The sequence below is a fragment of the Porites lutea genome, chromosome 4, assembly GCF_958299795.1.
Source record: "Porites lutea chromosome 4, jaPorLute2.1, whole genome shotgun sequence".
NCBI lineage: Eukaryota > Metazoa > Cnidaria > Anthozoa > Scleractinia > Poritidae > Porites > Porites lutea.
In genome coordinates, this window is record NC_133204.1 from 42380075 (window position 1) to 42399822 (window position 19748).

The 19748-nt window shown below is 39.0% G+C and overlaps 3 protein-coding genes across 3 annotated transcripts in view; 2 read left to right on the forward strand and 1 right to left on the reverse strand.

Moving 5' to 3' along the window:
* Positions 1-700: 700 nt before the first annotated feature.
* LOC140933673 (transmembrane protein 180-like) lies at positions 701-8882 on the reverse strand. Its single transcript, XM_073383281.1, has 7 exons — positions 8615-8882; positions 6958-7037; positions 5778-5819; positions 4637-5035; positions 3563-3680; positions 2721-2989; positions 701-1700 (listed from the first exon to the last, which is right to left on the reverse strand). Exons 1-7 carry the CDS (start codon positions 8759-8761, stop codon positions 1268-1270), a joined length of 1488 nt encoding a protein of 495 aa, XP_073239382.1. The 5' UTR covers positions 8762-8882; the 3' UTR covers positions 701-1267.
* A 1338-nt stretch (positions 8883-10220) lies between these two features.
* On the forward strand, positions 10221-13365 carry LOC140935755 (chymotrypsin-like elastase family member 1). The gene is made up of 4 exons (XM_073385320.1): positions 10221-10392; positions 10944-10997; positions 11851-12273; positions 12957-13365. Exons 1-4 carry the CDS (start codon positions 10320-10322, stop codon positions 13322-13324), a joined length of 918 nt encoding a protein of 305 aa, XP_073241421.1. The 5' UTR covers positions 10221-10319; the 3' UTR covers positions 13325-13365.
* Positions 13366-17752: 4387 nt separating this feature from the next.
* LOC140934696 (chymotrypsin-like protease CTRL-1) overlaps positions 17753-19748 on the forward strand; it is a 4110-nt gene continuing 2114 nt past the window's right edge. Inside the window, exons 1-3 of the mRNA XM_073384278.1 lie at positions 17753-17816; positions 19183-19296; positions 19718-19748. The exon at positions 19718-19748 is cut by the window's right edge and continues 23 nt beyond it. Coding sequence (XP_073240379.1) covers positions 17753-17816; positions 19183-19296; positions 19718-19748 — 209 coding nt within the window. The remainder of the gene's footprint in view (positions 17817-19182; positions 19297-19717) is intronic.

The window sequence follows — 19748 nt, forward strand, 5'->3', positions numbered from 1 at the left end:
AGTGTACTTGCACCTTGAAGGAATCATTCTAAGATGCTGGGCAAAGTTCCTTATATAAATCTTACAATTGAAATTATATAAAATTGCCCTATATAACTTAATCCTTTAAGTCTTCACTTTAAGACTCCTCAGTTAAAGTGTTCACTTTAGGACTCACTTTTTAAGACTCCTTAAAGTCTTTATTTTAAGACCCCTTAAAGTGTTCACTTTAGGACGTCCAATTTCACACGTGAAAAGCCCATGCTAATGAGCGAGAAGAGGAGATTTTGATGAGGTTCGACGTTTGCCTGGGACTTCCTTTTGTTATTCAGTAGTCACTTTGTATCCTCCCATGTCTAGCCTACAGTTTAAAGAAAAACTTGAGAGAATTTTCGGGCCGATACTACCACATCAGTGGGCGCGATCCATTCAACCAATATTCAGACCGGTCCGACCGGGAAAAGAGGACCACCTCAAAAGGTGGACCTGTTTTTTCGAAACTTTTCCGGTTGGACCGAACCGATCCATTGAGTTTTGGACCGAAATTTCCGGAAACTTTGGTTGAATGGATCGCGCCCAGTATCATCGAAACAGGGTACACGTTGCAGCTATTTCGTGCTTTATAAAGTTCTGTGGTTTTAAGGCAGGTACGGTAAAACGTAGTCTGCTACACAGCCGTTTTTAGAGTCGTGGGAAGGAGCGTTGCGTGACGACACCAAAAACGGCTGTGTAGCAGACTAGGTAAAACGGGCAACAAACTGAAAACATAAAACTTATTTTCCGACTTTGCTGCAAACGAGTTGGAAAGCGCTGTTACGCTTTTTACCACCCACGAAAAAAAACTTTGCAAGACAGGTTCGAAACTGGGTGGTAAAACGTGCAACATCTCTGATCAACTCGATTTGCAGAAATGTTGCAAATCAAGTTCCACATTTTTTTAGCTTTATATAGAGACAGAAAGTCTCACCGTGTGGCACATTTTTTGTTATTGCGGGTTCTAATCTTTGCGATTTTAGTGGTTTCTTTCACGAACCACAAAAATAGTTAAGCCCTTCACCAGCCCCCAAACAATAAAGAACAACGGTATTCGGATGTTGGTTCGCATGTCTTTTTGTGTCCAATCAGCGTAAGAATTTTGAATGCAATTTGCAAGAATCGTACAAATTGATTCACAGCGAGACAGCTAGGATGGTCCAACCGCAAAAATTGGTAACCGCAAAATAAAAAAAGTCATCGATTCGCACGATTTATCTGTTACAGAGCCACAAGGTCATAATTTTTTGTAGAGTTAAACCTCCGAGGAGATAAACCAACGACCCTCTCGCATCCGCTTGACCCAATTAAGTCTACTGCCATGTAACTTGAATCGCGTCCACACACAAATCTGTATACACGCGCACACGATAGGCACGTACACAAGTACATAAAAACAGCCCCAACGTAATGCGCTGTTAGTGCTGTCGTGAAAACTAGTTCTGGTATTGGAAGACGAGGCCCACAAATCGTCCGTGTAGAATAGGGAGTGGCCGGTTTGCTCGGCTAAAAGCCACGTTCCTATGAGAGGAGCTAGGGTTTGTCCTGGCTTGGATAAAAGTGCTGACGTTCCAAATATTAGCGCTGAGATCGCTTGTTTTCGATTGTGAAGAACAAAGTCTTCGTCCACAAGATCACTGATTATCAGATTGAGGAGCTTGCATGTCCCCTCGGTGAAGACACGATTGCTGAAAGATAATGAAACAAAGAACGGTTATCTTGCAATTAAGTCTCAGTCATTTCAGAGTAAATAACGAATTTATTGTAAGTTCGCGATCACCCAATCTGAATCTCAAGAAAAGGATCAGAAGGAGTAGCAACAGGTTTGAACTTAATGGGCATTGGGAAAAAAAACGTAAAGGGAAACCAAAGAGAACTTTCGCCTTTTTCGAACGACCTTTGCAAACTTACTGTTTCCAAACTACTTCTTTGGGATCCAAAACATGGCAGACGCTCAAGGGGGCGCCCAGCAACAACATTTATTGACCAACTAGAGAGTGGCACTTGTCTTTCGAGGCAGGATCTTGCACCTGTCATGGCCAACAGACAGGAATGGGACAGACTTATAAAATCAGTGCGGGTGCACCCGAAATAGATAGATAGATTTAACAGCAATGTAACAAACACTTCACCCTTCCAGACGCTTTATAAAAGCAAAATCTTTACTCTTATTCCATTCTGTTTCCACTCTTCAGCTGAAAATTAAAGCCTTACTCGCGTGGTATAGTATGAAGTCTGAAGTTTTCCTTTTCATACAATTCAGCTCATAGTAATGACGTCAAATACTCGAAGCTCAATTTGAATCATTCACCTCAGCAGCTCTTATGAACTAAGGCCCCACATGGAGAAACGTTTTCTGGGGAGGCTCACTCTCCCAACCGCGTCAACTTCAGCGACCGTTTATAAGAGAAAACTTTGCCCGAGCCAAAAAATACACTTGCGCATGCTCTGATTGTCTCGCCTTGACCAAGTTCACCCGGCTGGGCGAGCCAAAAGTGTTTACATGGAGACAAGTAGACCCGGCTAGGATGTTGACAGCCTGCAAAAACAGCCGTTTCTCCTCGCTCCACAGGGGCGAAGAGCTAGGAGAAACGGCTGTTTCCAAAGGCTAGGACGGTGATCCTACCATGGAAACGGTTCGCCAAGTTTTGTAAGGCTTAACAGTGTTACGCTCATTAATTTCAGAACTCTATGATAGTGAAACATACCTGGCTATATAAAAACACAGCAGCAAAGGCCAGTTCGGTCCAAACGTCAGCATAATGATACTAAGCAAGAGCTTTACACAAAACAACCACTTAACCACAGAGTACACTCCAAAACGACGACAAAGGTTTAAGAAATACAGATTGTTTATGTGGGGGGCCACGAAGGACACGCCCAGAAGAAATGACCCTGTCTCGGGTGAAATGGAATCTCCAAGGAGCTTATCCAGAAAAAGTGGGAAAAAATTACTGTTGAAGTGGCAATGAAACACCTGCAAAGGAAATGGTAAAAATTTACATAAGTGGACTCATTTAGTCATATGCGAAGCTAGCAACACACCTTATCTTTTTGATGTGTTAGACGGCGAGCATGACTGGAAAGTTCTTCACATACAAGTAATCATCTACCTTATCTGAACATTATCACAACTAGTCTATTTTTTGAGTTTAACACTTACAAGAGTGGACTTAAAAATTGACAAGCTCGTGTGAAGCTTACACACGTTTTCCATTCTTGGCTAGCAAGAAGCAAGTTCTCCGTCTCAGTTCTCTTCACTCAGTTCTGGGTCCCATCCATGCGTGAGCCAAGGGTAGTATAGAAATGTTTATAAAGCAAAGGCCATAAAAAAAGGCCTATACAGACTGGCAAAATATGTTCACTAGACCGGGTTTCTTCATACTGAGGTTCTTTTCCAAACATTTAAACTGGAGCCAAGAATAACGGTTTGTTATAACAACTTGAGGACTTTGTTAGAGTGGGCGACATTATTAAACTGAGGTTCCACTGAATTGATTACTCCTGGTGACACTGTCCCTTAAAAACGCTCTCATTAATGTCAACTTACTTGTACTAAGTTCATAACTGCAAACCACAAGAAATTAGAGTGTGTAACCAGTTGCTTGACAAATAACTTCAGCTCAAGGGATTGATCATCTTCTGGAGTTGTAGAGTGTATTTCTACCCTATGAGGTGTTGGGAAAGGAAAATTGGCACTCAAAACTTCAGTTTTATAATTCACTAGGGTAAATGCCAAATCACCTGCTTGTGCATCTATCCTCCAACAACCTCTCAACAAATCTCTTTCTAGTGTGTCAGTTAAGCCCGTGTAATCTTAAAGGCCTTTTTTTAAAGTGAGAAGTGAGAAGAGGATTGTGGTGTAATGGGAGACCATTCTAAACAGTGGTCAGATTTAAACATGCAGTCAAACGACTGTAGTGTACTGTAGTACCTCTGAAAAGGTCAATCTGCAGACGTTTACCATTACATGACATATGATAAATAAACTTAAATAAAATAAAGACAAAAGAGAGAAAAATTCAGCATGGGAGGGAGGAGAAATTGAAATCCGCACAATATACTTTAACTTATATAGAAATTTCATCTAGTACTTCATTTGCAAAACGACAAATTTCACTTAAGGAGACATGTGAGATGGTTACTCAATATTACGGCTATCCAAAAAGTAAGTGATGCGAAAATGTACTCAACCCCAACACAATCAGAGCTGTCATTAAGGGCTGTAACCTGTAACACCTGTTACATCTGAGCTAACTTGGTGTTATGGGTAATCAATCGAAGCAGAAGCGGAAGAAGAAAACTAAAGCATGGGAGTGTGCATTGTGATTGGTTCTGCTTCTGCTTCTGACTCTGACAAGCTGGTTTTCACTTGATCATATGCGACCTAGTCATAAGCGGAGTTGGAGGAAAATGGAAACATTCTGATTATTCCAACTGTGACTCCGCATATGACTGCTCATGACTCTGACTTTTTAATTTCACAAGGTCATAGGTGCTCTGATGACTCCGCTTATGATTTCGACTCCGTCAGCAGTGAAAACCAGCCTTTGAAGGTGATCCTTAATCTTCTATGGCTACTTCAAAATTTAATGACAACCTGGCAACTTATTAAATTTCTCACCTTTCTTCTTCATCAGGAGTATCCACTTTAATTTTCTTTGTAACAATATGTTGTTTGAGCAAAAACGAGCTGACCAGAAATCCAACCAGTGAAAACGCAGCAAGGATTGTGCAGAATATATGAAATGAATTCATGTTGACTCTATTCCAAAATCTGTATGAGAGGAATACAGACAATGAACCACATCCGCTGAAAACCGAGCAGTACCAGTTGAGAGTCGCTCTATCATCACTTGACAATGCCAAGTCAGCAAGAAGAGCAAGGTGGTTTAAGTCTATCATTGTTAAAAATCCATCATATAAACAGAGACATAAGACAAATTGGATGGATGGGTGGCACCAGCGGAACCAGACACACAAGAAGGACAAGGTGAACAGTGGTCCATACTTCATAAGAGCTCTGCAATTGGAACAATAAGGTTACTGTCAGCACCATCTTTGGGGAGCAACGGTGGAGCAGTGGTGAGAGCACTCGCCTAGCTGCCACTAATGTGGCTCAGGTTCAAACTTTGATGTTGATACCATACACAGCTATTTCGAGAAAGGTTGTCGACAAAAAATTAGCACACGACAATCCCAAAAAGTAGTATGGAATATGATCAATACACTGTTCCTGACACTGGAGCTGTCATATCCACTTCTTGTTGCTTGCCTTTAGCACTCGCAAATTACGTCCTTGGCCACTAGTGCCATTGTTTGAAATTTTTTTGAAATACAGTGAACTCAAAACCACCCACAATAACTTTTGGGATTGTCGCATGCACTTTTACTAAAAACCATTCTTGAAACAGCTGTATATGTGGGCTGAGTTTGTTGTTGGTTCTCTTCTCTGCTCTGAGAGGTTTTTCTCCAGGTACTCCAGTTTTCCCCTCTCCTCAAGAACCAACATTTTTAAATTCCAATTTGACGCCAGGAATGGTAGATGAAGAACCATTATGTGGATGTGCTACCTCCAAATCTTTGTATTTTATTTTAATTTATATTTATGTTTATAGATAATTTATACTTTTAGAAACCTCATTTGATTTTCATTTTATTCGAATTCCTTATCATTACAACTTATTTGACTTTAGAGCCATTTCTAACAAAAGCTTTAATACACATTGTGCCTTCAAGTAAAATTGCTTATTTGTGAAATATACCTGAAACGTTTTTGAACAATCTCTGCTTGAGTAAGGCTTGACCTGTTGGGAAAAGGAAAGGACAAAACAAAACTTATATTAACTCAAAAAATGACAACCAGAATGATTTTTTTAGTACACCTGGTATCTAAATTATGGTACAGGTACTAACGTGACTAACAGCCAATCATAAAATTGGCACAAGACAATCATCACCATAACAGATTTTAATACTAATACTACTTCTAATAAAAAAATAATAACATTTAATAATAATAAAAATATTAACAAAAAAAGAGTTACTTAATCCTGTCATAGTGATATAATACACAACGATTCAATTTACAGGATACTTTTTACAGTCACAAGCTTTCGATTCCTCGTGGAACTCAAGTGATGGATTTGAGCATTTTGTCACATGATTTGTACTGTGAATCACGAGACAAAAATTCTCTTTAGATTGAGAGGAGCTCACAACAAGCGTCTCTGTTCAATGTCGAAGCCTGACAAAATATTGAAAGCTTGTGTGTAAAAAGTTTTTTCCTATCCTGTAAATTGAATCGTCGTTTATCACAAAGATAATTATGAATTATTATTGTTATTATTATGATTATCACCATCTGAAAAAAAGAGTTAAGGTTAAGGTAAAGTCTGCTTTCGAGTCTCAAAGGGGCTCATTGGGCCAGAGCTTATCTAAGCCTCTGTGGTGGACATTGTAAAGGGAAAAGGAAGAGAATTATTGACACACCAAAAGTGGGAGAGGCACTCAAAGGAGAAGTAAGGGAATGCCTACAATGACTCTTTTGTGTTTTTCATTTGTGACGTCCATCAGAGAGATGAAAAAATCCTGATTGGTCAGAATTCCACAGGTGCCAATCACTGCCTTAATACCTTTGTCCCATTTGGTGACATCAACTTAACACTCTTTGAGTAACTTGTTTCATCTTTCAGTAAACAAATTTGGATGTGGCAAGTGAAGAAGGAAGAGATTTTGAGTTTTATGGGAATTTATCCCATTGCTGCCATAGTGAGATTGCTGTGTTTCCTTCTTAGACAGGAAGTGTTGAAAAGCATTGATGTTCACATTACTATACTGTTTCTTACCACAGTGATGAGTAATTTACAGCATTTACAGCATTAGTTCCCCAGAGTGCTTTGCTTGTTATTAGTGTCACAGTCAGTCAGGTAAATAAAAACTTACTGGTTTTTTCCAAGTGCTCTGTGGTCACTTAACCAACCAAACAGAGGATCATTCAGTGAGTTCCATACCAAAAAAATTGCCTAGTGTGGAAGAAACGTACAGGTTTAATAAAAGAATATGAATGGCAAAAATTTTAAATCCTCTTTCTATATTTTATTTTAGTCCTAATCAATGAATGTACCTAAAAAAATCAGCCTCACCACAAAGGCATGCTACGTGTAGCAGCCAATGGGGCTCACACAGCAAGGGCTTATACAGATTTTAGGGCCTGTTTACATGAAAATGGGGGACCCCAGGTAGGTGGGGTAACGTGCCTACAGGTCCATATGGTCTCTAATTTCATTTCACCAAGTTTACATCATGATGGGCGAGGTGACAATATAAGAGATTATATGGACAGGTGGGTTACCTCACCTACCTCCTGGTAAACAGGCCCGCAGAAGCATGAAGCACCTAGAAATAATATCGTTGCTACTCCTTGAATAGGATGCTAGTCCACTGCAAGGTTACAGTTGTACCTCCAGTAGCATGTTACAAATACACTTGGGCTTGGGAACAAAGAACTGAAACAAAGTTTGTTATCTACGGAATCCTCATTTCAAAATAGGAAGTGTATATTTACCCATTACCCAGTTATGTTCAAAGGATGATCATTCCATATCCAGGGTTGAGATTACAACTAGTAGGCCCTGCGGTGTACAGTAACTGGAGCTAAACAGGCTTTGAACAACTCAACCTAGGAGTCAGTTAAACTGGACATTTTTGCTTCTTTGTCTTTGGACTTGGATTTTTAACCCTTTAAGCCCCAAGATCCACATACAAATTCTCCAGACTGATCTCCATACATTTCTTTTTAAGAATAGTTGAGAGAATTTGGTTTAAGATCAAAGCGTTTTTCCTTTGGTAATCAATTTAGTAATTCCCATAACCTTTACTCTTGATTATCTGCTGATGTTGTTAGGAGAAAATTGATGTTGGTCACTCTTGGGACCTAAAGGGTTAGGTTGTTTGAAATTTTCCTAACACTCAGAAAAATGCTTGTTTTTCCCCAAAGTTCTCAGAAAAATGCACTAAAACAATATACATGTACGTAAACCCACAGAAATTGTGTTTATGGTGTGTCTAAATAACTTAAGAATGTTTTGATTTTCTGCTACTTTTTTTGAGTCCTCAGAAAGTTTGATCTTCAGTCCTACGGTCTTTAGAAGTTCCAGTGTCTTAAGTTCATCTTAAGAAAATTTCGTCAACGGTGTTGGGGGAGGGGGTGTAAGCTCACATTAAATGGGATAGCCCAAAAAATGCTAATTTTTGTTTAAATGGTCATGAATGCTAAACGGTCTACTTCAAGCAGAACATTTGCGGATGACGTAATTTATAACACGTTCAAGTCAGTAGCAGAATGAGCTATTTCGTATGCAACATTACTACTATGACACGAAAGTCCAAAATAATCGGAAATCATTTTCATTAGCCGACAAATCGACTTGAATTTAGCAAGCCTCTGAGATTTATCGCGCGATTGTTTGTTTAAGCCATGGAGACAAGAGTTTCATCATTTCCCTTACAACGAAACCATATTTTCAAATAAACATGAATAAAATACACCACGTTTACGTCAAAATAAGGAGGGAATTCTAAACAAAATAAAACTGCTTACCTCTCCCAACCAAAAGGAATTCCTATCAATTTTGTACACAGAAACAAAAATGTCCACGTAATACAACAGGAAGACATTGTGTAGAATCGCTATGAACAGCGACATTGAGCCATAAGCTAGCCTAACCGCAATAGTCTTGTGAAACATATTTTCCTGTAACAAATTTGTGTTTTGTGTAGGGATCACATAAACTACAGGTGACCTTCTACCCAAAACATAAAATTTTCAGGAATGGGAAGAAAGATAATCTCTGTCAGTACTTCATGTAAGGCATAGCATATTGTCTCACAATAATGCTTTAAGTAACTACCCGGGGGTACCTTCAACTCCCCGTCCCCTACCAAGTAAGGACGCGTCGTTTCCTTAACCTCGCGTCCTTGGAAATTGCAATTCTAGAAATTTGGTTGGCATGTATTTTATATTTTGCCATCGTGGTATATGAGCCTTTACACCCGTGCTCTCCAAATATGGTCAGTGTATGCTTCACTTAAAGATGTGAGGCGAACTGTAGTTTTAACAAGGCATGAGAAACTTTATCGTAAAATAATCAAAGGGATACTATTGTAACACAATTTTAATTTTCGAACAAAAGGTAAATGAATATAAAAGGTGAACATATACATATATTACTTACAAAAAAAGTCTTTATTACAAAAAGTAACTTTGTTCAGGCTAGAGACTGAAAAAACAAGGAAAAATAAAGTGTTTAGTCAAGGGTGTAAATACAGTGATATAGATCCCATTCGCCTTTTTTGACAAATCCACAATGTTTTCTTTTTTAGTGTTAAATGCTTACGCGGAGTAATAGTCACACTTTAATTTCAAAAAACATATCTAGAAATATTTGCTTGTTCCCTGACCTCAGAACTGTGAAAAACCGTAGTGTATAAACAGCTGATTCAACTGAGAGTTTCACGATGAGCATAAAAAGAAAGGTTTCCAATATTTCGCCCTCTTTTTTGCGATTACTAACATAAGTTTTTAAAAACTCTGAAATATAATGTTTCGCGTCTTTGTAGGTTTGTTCTCCCTTTTTATCGTGGCTTGGGGTAAGTACACATTACAAGTTGTCAATGTTGCCAAGCTAAAAGCACTGTGCTGAAGAATTAAACAGTTTTATCAATGATTCCTGGTACCAACATCCTTTTCCTGTTTAACCAAGTTCTTTTTTTGTTTTAAATTTGTCTGAATTCCCTGCATGAACTCTGTTGAAACTGTTTATAATACTTTTTGTACTCTGTTTTCTTAGTTTCTCTTTGTTGTCATGTAGTCTTGGGGTGTATGGTACTTTTGGGGCGATATTCTTTCGAATAAACAGTATAGGATTCACGCACGTCTCAAAACTTGAAGCCTCTTTCGAACAAGTCTCAGCTGTGTCAAACCAGGACTATCCAGTCACTTTCATATACTGGTATTCTATAGCTTTAATACGCTGAGTACTATAAATATAAAAATGTACTCCAGTCACTAGTGGCCTAGAAGACCATCTGTCCTAAAAAGAGAAGTGTTGTAAATAAGCGAAAGGAATATGGCATTCTTCAAATTTCCTGCCTATTTCTTCCTTGTCCCTTTTTTATGTTGTTGGAACAGATGTCGGCTGAGACCGAACAGGAGTGGGCCATATTTTCTCAATCGTGATATTAATTGAAACTAATTATTGCTTTTAGGCTGTAAGGATGTTCTTGATTGCAAGCCATATGATCTTATGGGACTCTGTTACAATCCCAAGTACTTCAAGCCGTTGAAGAAATACTGTGAAAGAACATGCAATCTATGCAGTAAGGACTCATATTTTACTCATTTTTACCTGATTTCAAGTCAATCCAAAGTAAAACATGGCAGCAAATTCCTGCTCATAATAACATCAGTTGTTACGCTCAGAAACCTTAACGATGGATAGTTTTTAAATCACCTTCCGTTATGTTTCATTATCAGTTTGTGAGAATGGTTTAATCATAACTCAGTAGGCCGAATCCGTTTCATTCTTATTTCTACTCAAAAGAAATTAAGATGCAATCAGCACGTACTACACCTTTTTCTCTGCAATTAGCCCTGGCCGCAATGAGTTATTTCAATTTTCCTTTCTGCTTTGTTTGTTGTCCCCGCCTCGATTAGCTCTCTCTTTACGTTGGTAATGTATGTTTCTGACCAACGTGTCTAGTCGGTTCGAATTGATGCAGAAAGTGAACCAAACTTATAGGGAGAAAGCCTCTGAGACAAAGGTTCCATAAAACGAGTAAGAGCTAGAATGATGAAAGGAGGCTGCACGTTTTTCTCTCCTGTATGTGTGATACACCCGGTTTCAATTTATTTTGGTGTTTTGTATTAGATGCCACTGCACCTGAGCCACCTCCGATACCAGTGCAACCAGGATTAGCCCTGGGTAAGAAAATGCCTTATCTTGAATATTATTACAGTTTAATTTTAATCTTTAGAAATTAAAGTTTTACTGAAAGGTCGTGTTGACTTGAGTAAAATGCTAAAAGGATTGTATCCAGGTTCAAAAAAATAATATTGTTTGCGTTAACGTCCTGAACTAATATAGGAAGTTTCGCGTTGTAGTCGGGCAGTGACGGCAAGGCTATACACTATTGTTACTTGGACACATTTACCCCTTAAAGAGATGCTTAAGGTTTATAAAACTTTCGCTTCATCAGCTATTCGTTAGGCTCAAAATTCACCATATCGTTTTTATCGTTACGCGTAAGCACATTTCGACATGCGGGCCAATCAACATGCAGGATGTTCAGAGGCGGATCTAGGGGAATGGTGAAAAGGGGTGCGCACCCCCTCCCCTGAGATGACGACCAACACGACACATTACGTTTACAGCATTGCCTTAACACTGTGCAGCCCGCTTTACAGTTATACAAAATCTGCTGTGTGATTTGATATGTATTCTCAGCAGTTCACATTATGTTATTGCCTAGTCAAAAGCCTTCTTCTTCTTATTCGCTGTTAAAATTTGTTTTACGTCACCAGTCAGTTACGTCATTCCTTAGTCAGTGCTGCACCCCCTCTTAAGAAAAATCCTGGATCCACCCGTGATGTTTGTTACATGGCCTTGGCTCCCACAAGTGTTCTGTAGCTTAGTTGCAGAGAATCTGGACTAGCAACCTTGATAAACGAGGCCACAGGTTGGTCTCCTATCAGGAGTACTAGGATTTATCTTCCTAGTCGCCTGTGTCACTGATTGAAAAACATCTTTTTGAACTTTTAACTGCTAAATTTTTTAGGTGAGTGTGGTAGAACTGTGGTTACTCAGGGCCGAGTTATCGGGGGCGTAGATGGGCAACATGGATCATGGCCCTGGCAAGTTGGTCTGTACGTTGGGGACTCTAAGTTCTCTTGCGGAGGCTCCCTCATTAAACCAGACTGGGTCCTAACAGCAGCGCATTGCATCGATCCAAAAGTGCAAGTCAGCGATTATCGAGTTCGCTTGGGAGACTGGCATCGCTTCTATTATGATGGTACAGAGCAGGTCCGCAACGCGTCCAAAGTCATTGTGCATTCACAGTACCATCGTCCATACCTTATCAACAACGACATTGCTCTCATCAAGCTCGATCGCCCAGCGTTGCTAAACAGTCACGTGAACACCATCTGTCTTCCTCAGCGTGGAATCAGTGCACCTTTAAATAGCACCTGTTATATTACAGGTAAGTTAATATTTCTTCCTTTTATGTGTGTTTATGTTCGTTATTATTGATTGATTGATTATTGACCAAGCGTAGGGATGGCTAGATATTGGCTACATTCTTTTTAGCGTTTTTCTGGATCGAGAGGATGTCGTGTTCTATAAAAACGCAAAACAATAACGAGGCTAATATTCTTCCATATTGGCCAAAACAAGCTTGTTCAATAAAGGATTTATTACTATGGCCAAAAAGATATTTATTTTTGCGGGACCAACGCGGGAAATTCTGAGCGTGTCGCTTGGGTTGCCAATCAGAACACAGGGCTCGCTTCATCTTGCCCACTCAAACGTTGAGCACGCAGCAATCTAACAGTAGTATGTTTTGCTGGTTGGCAATTGACTGAGAATATATAGCTCAATGGAGAGGAAAGTTTTGATTTAAAGTCCCGAACCCAAAACTGCCCTCACTTATCTTGAAAAGGAGGAAGAATCCAAAGAAAGTTTAATTAAAATGGAACGTTCCTACCCATGTTTGCTTATGAGCCAAAGTTTAACTATTTGAGGGACGGTAGAGGAAGTAGAAACGTATGAATAAAGCCTCAAAACAATAGGATTAATATTAACCAAAGGAAAATAACTTCTGCGAATATTATGGAGGCAAAACAATTTACTAATCGAGCCCAACAATTCTCTCTTTCTCTCCAGGATGGGGTAAAGTTAAATTTCCAGGAGGCTCTTACCACAAACTTCAACAAACCCAGCTGCCCCTCGTATCCAACAGGGAATGCTCAGCGAAGATCCTCGCCTCTCCGGTGGCGGGAAAACTACACATAACTAAACAAATGGTCTGCGCAGGAGAGCTGAACCCCACTCGATTGCAGGGTGGTTGTCATGGTGATAGTGGAGGTCCATTTGTTTGTAAAGACGCGCTATCTGGGAAGTTTATCTTGGAAGGAGCTGTTAGTTGGGGCTCTTCAAACTGCAATTTTATCCAAGAGAATAAACAATACACCGTTTTCGCTCGTGTCAGCGAGTTTCGTGATTGGATAGATCAACAAATTGCCAATAACTAAATGAAGTAATCGTTTTTATATGGAACGGACAGACAAAAATACCCGGCTTGACATTATAAAGATCTTTTATCTTCACCTTTTTTCATTCATGTCTTTGTTTCTCCGCAGACAACTGCACAAGAACTGTAATAATTTAAAAATGAAGAAAGAATAAACGGATTTGAACATCTTATCTAAGACCAGTGTTATGCATTGCAAACGCACACAAAACGCACGATCACTAGTTGATGAATTTTCTCTCTTGAATGCAATTTATGAAAACGCATTTTACTATAGCATGGGATCTTAGCTAGGGGTTGGAAAATTAGACACAGCGCGTCTTCCATAATGATCTCCTGACTCCATCTTCTTTCCCCTTAAAAGAACTGCCATTCCTGACATAAAATCAACGCTAGCAAAATTCTTCAACAGTTTTTTCAAACGTTTTGCGATATTCTCTACCTGTGCCTTTTTCTAGAAATTAATGGGAAGAATAAAGCATACTAGTTATCGGACAGTTGTTAACCAACCAAATTAGCTCCATATAAACAGAGTATCTCTACTACAATTTTCGACAAAACATGTAGTAGAGATACACCTAATTTCAATAACATTGTCATGGAAAAATGCTAAAAAGTGTAAAATATAAAAAGGAAACGCGCGTAATTAATTAGGCTTACTAGTCAGAGTTTAAAGCACTGTAGGTTCAGCTGTCGCATTTGTAATTTTTTTAATGGCTCGAAAAAAAAACCGCCCTCGCTGCAAATTATTGAACAGAGCCTTTTGTGGTTTATTAGTAGGCCCAGTTAGTTTTCCTGTTTTCTTTTTCCTTTTAGCATTTTTCTGTGGCAACATTATTGCAATTAAGCGTACATCAAGTGACTCAACAATTTCGAGAGTTGAACAGAAGGCTAAGTGGTCAGTGACAGATCCCCCACTCGTCTAAGTGGCGGCATTTAAACTTATCTGATTTCCAATAGTCAATTTTGTTGATGACTTACTTGATTTCCTTCTCTTAAACCCTGGTTCTATAGGGGTGAAGGAAGGGAGGGGGAGGGGGGGGGTGACGCCTAATAACTGGTCCTGGGGGAAACAGTTAATTTTGCTTCCCAATTGAAACATTGAGATTTGAGGGAAACAAAATTAGCTGCTTGTCGACGGACCAGTATTAAAGTTATTTTTTTTATATAGCTGGAAACTTTGAAGCTGGAAATTCATTAAACCTCGCTGTACGTATAAAGGGCGATAGTCAGTCAACATTCGCTGGACACAAGGCACCGTTTCCCTCTGGCGTCATAGACTTTGCACAATGTTCCCGCTCAGAGATTTCCAGCTATATAAGAATTATTGTTATTTGCTGTTAACCGGGAGATACTCCTCAAAGAATACCTACAGTTTGAAGTATGTGGAGGCGCGAACGGAGTCTGGCACTCTTGGCACTCTTCAAAGAAGAACAAAGAAAAATCGATAAGAAGTGAAACATTGTAAGGAATTTCATCGGGAATATTTGTTTGAAACAAAAACCGGGGATTTCTTGCCAAGGAGATCTGTTTATTCAGGCAAAACCTGATACAAAAGAAGCTAAAAAAAAGGACATTTGTTGCCTCATGGCAAAACTCTTGATATAAAGGTTTCATCCATTTAGCATCCAGTCTGTTTACTTTGGACAATTCCTGTGTTTAAACAGTGAATTGTTTAAACCTTTTTTTGCACCTCTAAACCTCTATTAAACAAAGCTGCCTGAACAGCTGATTCACTTGAAATAAGTATTTCTGATGATAATACTTGTGAATTGTAGAGTAAGTAATCTTACCCTCTTCCCAACGTTGTCAGCGTTAGAAACCTGGAAATGTTTCGTGTGTATATATTGAAAGGTCTTCTGTCATTTTTTGTCGTTACTTGGGGTGAGTAGACGTAAATTTTAGTACTTTCTGAAACCTCTAAATCTTGCTAAGCCCATGCCCATGTATTTTCTCTTCCACCCAAGATCTTTTATCGGGTTCAAAACGGGACAATTGGTTGAGCTACCGAAAAAAACTTGATTACCGGCGACCATGTAATGATAATGTCAGTCTTTTTTGAACCATCTCAGGAACATTTCGTAATAGTCACATTTGGAATAGAAAAAAGAAAAAACGTCGTAGGCCAACAATTCTTATCATTTCACATCTTTGAAAACGTCTCCTCCTCCAAGTATGAAGAAAACCGGAAATTAAAGAGACGTCTTCAAGAAGTCTAATTTTATTGCTACTTTTTGATTTTATCATTTCATTAGGAAAGAACATTTAGTTAAATCAACATTATCGTTAACATTATAGTAACAAAGAAAAGAAAGTTGACATTACTAGAAAACTTAAAACTAAACATCACATTTATTTTAGTCTTTGGTCAGTTGTCGGCTGGAAAAGTCAGTGATAAGTGCAGCAAAGATGGCGTTGTTCTAACTGGTCTGTCAGGAAATATTTCCAGCCCAATGTTTCCGGATGTTTACCCACCCAGACAGACCTGCAGGTGGATTATTTCAGCCCCCCAAGGACACAGAGTGCAGCTCAGTTTCCACAGATTTCACCTGGAAACTTGTCTTATCCCCTTCTTTTGCACTTGTGACTACGTTAGAATACGAGATGGCAATAATGAAAAATCTCCCAGTTTGGGAAAATTTTGTGGCGGTAACAAGCCCCCGTTCATCCAATCTTCTGGGCGATTTCTCTGGGTCGAATTCGTCACCGATCGTACAAGAAACGAGAAAGGATTCCACGCAACTTACACTAATGTTGGTATGAAATTTGTTTTCACTCTGTTCAAACCTTCTTCAGACCTTCTTTTTTTTCTGCAGTCATATCTCGTTAGTCAAAACCCTAGTGACTAGGACACGAAAAATATACCCGGGGGTGGGGGGTGGAAGAATTGGAGAATATACGAAAGTGGCGATAAAGCTCGTCGTCTCGTGTAGTGGGTAAGCTTTTGTACATTTTGGTAACACTATTTTAGCCAGATACTATATCTGGATTTGTAAAAACAGGACATCGGAACCAATCTAGTGGGTTTTTAAAACAACTAACTTTTTTTGTGAAATAGAATCCAAAGCAACCCTTGATCTACCAAAAAAGTGGGACGTCCTCGTAAATATTCTTTAAATACTTTTTTCTCACTTACTTCAATCTTAAAATTATTGAAAAACTAGCTCTCTTACTCCTGACACCTGCAGCTAATTCCTTCAGTTTCTATCGATTTTTTCCAGTCTATGTTGAATGTAATTAGTTAGTCAATAATGCTACTCTGCTTTTTACGCGGCTTTTATAGATGTACTTTGATTGATTATGTATATTACATTTTTTTTGCACTAGGCACTATTTATTTTCTTTTATTTATTTATATTTTTTGTGTCTGATGTAATAAATTGTTAAAATAATAATAAAACACTTTCATATGGTGTTCAGGACTTGAACGCCAGTATTTTGAACCACAAACGCATCCCTTAGGGTTGCGTCTGTTTAGTTGAGGAAATTAAAAGACGAAAACAAGAAAGAGAAAATCATTCAGTGACACTTGCTGACTGATTGGTGGGACTTAAAAGATAATAGCCACTAGTGAATGACATACACATAGTGGCGTCATTCAAAGGTTTCGAACACAAACATATCACCAAAATAATGAACTGTTCTATTTCCCACTCCTCCTGAACTCCATTGTTTTATAGTTTTCTGAGAAGAAAGCTCGATATCATGTGAAGATAAAGTTGAATTAAATACGACGATGAATGCATCGAATTTTTAACGTCCATTTTTCAATTCGTCTTTGGCAATCTCTGTCATTTAATGTTTTGGAAAGCTTAAAATAATTTAGCTTTTTTTTTAGCTTTTTGGGAACGCTTGTGAAAAAAGGGGACGGGGGTGGCAAAAAGCGGTATGAAGAAAAGAAACAAAGACATCTGAGCAAGCAAAATAAAACGCCAGGTTTCCCCAGCTTTCTTTTTCAGCTATAGTCAGACGTCATCAAGTGTCATAGTTCAGGCTGGATTATTGATTTAGCTGTCTTTCTCTTCTTTTATCCTTTCCTTACACTGACTAGCTTTCCCTCTTTTTTCTTTTGATTTTAAGGAAAATTGTATAATACAGTGAAACCTCGATATAACGAACCTATATAGTGGATATAATAGCCTGCGAACGGCAGACGTTTCTCCTCGCTCATCGCCGCTGAGGGACGTTTCGCGAGGAGGTAGTCATGGGGTTCCAAATGCAAATTTGTTTAATTTTACGTTTCTTCTGGTCGATTTTGGTAAAGTGTTGTGTTCATCTTCGAATGAGCTCCAGCAAAACTCAAATGCTTCTTCGAGAGAAGACTATATTCCACAAACATTGGCTGTTTTGTTAGAGATTCATCGCGTTTACATTTGACCTTTGCGGCCTTTTGTCTTTTGTCTGTCATTCGTAAACAATAGCTAAAACAATGAAACTGCTCCGTCGACCAATCAGTGCTTCTGACCAGATTCCAGACAGATTTTACGTCATCGGTATGGAATTTCTGTCGCTGAGTCGCAGACGTTCCTCCTCGTGAAACGTCCCCAGCGGCGATGGGCGAGGAGAAAAGTCTGCCGTTCGCAGGCTATGGATATAACTAAGTTCTCGATATAACGAATGATTTTCTTTACCCACTGATAGCAAAATGTATGGAAAAAGAACCTCGTTAACGAAATCTCGTTATAGCGAACACATTTTGCCAGTTCCTTGGCCCTATATTATATCCTTCGAGGTTCTACTGTAATGTAATTAACAGGCTGCTTTAGCAACAGAACGGGGACGTGATTTGACGACGGAAAAGCGCTCGTAAAGGACTTTACGCGACTTCCGGTGCCCAAAATTTGTCGCTCTGCCATTGGTCAAGTCAGTTAATTGATTTGCGTACGCCGTCGTCAACTGACGTTCCCGTTGAGTTGCTAAATCAGCCTAATAATGGTAATAGGACTTAGTGGAGTCCGATTTGTTTAATCCGATTCTCTTACCAATTAATCAAACTATAACAAAATTTGTGATATTTTAAGCTTTTTTAATTTGAAACACAAGAATTTCTGAGAGTTTTTTTCCCAGCAGTTAAAAAAAAGCCATTTTAATGAAGTGTGCGCGAGCGATGGCACGTACTGTCCAATTACAAGGCAATTGGTAGCAAGGGTCGCTGGCGCAGTGGTGAGAGCGCTCGTCTCCCATCAATGTGGCCCAGGTTCAAATCCCGGCGTCGACGCCAGATGTGGGTTGAGTTTGTTTTTAGTTCTATCCTTTGCTCCGAGAGGTTTTTCTCCGGCTACTCCGGTTTTCCCCTCTCCACAAAAACATACATTTCCAAATTCCAATTCGACCAGGAATCAGGTAGACGAAGAACCACTTTGTGGATGTGCTACCTCCAAATCATTATTTATTTATTCATTTATTTATTTATTTTATTACAAGGCATGACGCGTACTGTCCTATTACACTGTCCTATTAGTGATGAAATCAGGACAGTTGATAGCCAATCAGATTTGAGAATTCTTTTATGGTTATGATTAATAGAGAAAGATATAGTACGGATCATTCAACTTAAGCATTCACCATTTTTACCGAGACCATAATGCAGCTTGTTTACCCGCCAAAAGTTTGCATATTAACCACTGTCTTCGAATTCTCTTGCGACGGCTGTAATAGCCAGGAGAAATTGGAACTGAACAATGGTTGTGTAAAAGTTTTGAGGGTGAACAAGGTACATTGTGGTCGCGGTGAAAATAGTGAATTTATCTTAATTCATGTTCATTAGTTCGCGGTGTACATTCATAATTATTTTCGCGTTCATCTATCATATTGAAAACATTTTAATGAAAAAAAAAAGACTTATCTTTTACTTTGTAGATTGCTTTGACGACGACAAGGACTGTCCAAAATATGAACAAAAAGGATATTGCTATGACCCAAGCAAATTTGACAACTCAAAGAGCCAATGTGCGAAGACTTGCAATCTCTGCGGCAAGTTATTAATCAGAATAATTATTTAGCACTCTATTTTAGGGCGTATAATTCCGCAACATTAAGTTGCTAGAAAAGTTCCCGTTAGCTTTAAAGTTTTTGCTTATATACTTTTAGGTATCTCACATTTACCCGAATGGTTTTTTTTAACCAAAGGGTACCTGCCTGTGATACTTACGATAATGCTTATAAGTCGCTCTTTAAAACAGGCCAAGCACCTGGCGGTGAAACGAATTCATCAGAGGCCAAACGAACATTAATCGACCTATCACAGCAAGGTCACGTTCACGACTTAGGAGTTTGTCTTACTACGGTATTTCTTCAGCCAATCACAAACATGAGCGTTTCTTTATATTAGAGGCGTCCATCTGTTTATATTCGTTGCATTGCACACTTTTTAACTGATTATTATTTTTAACAGATACCACTGGCCCTGAGTCTCCACCTGTCCG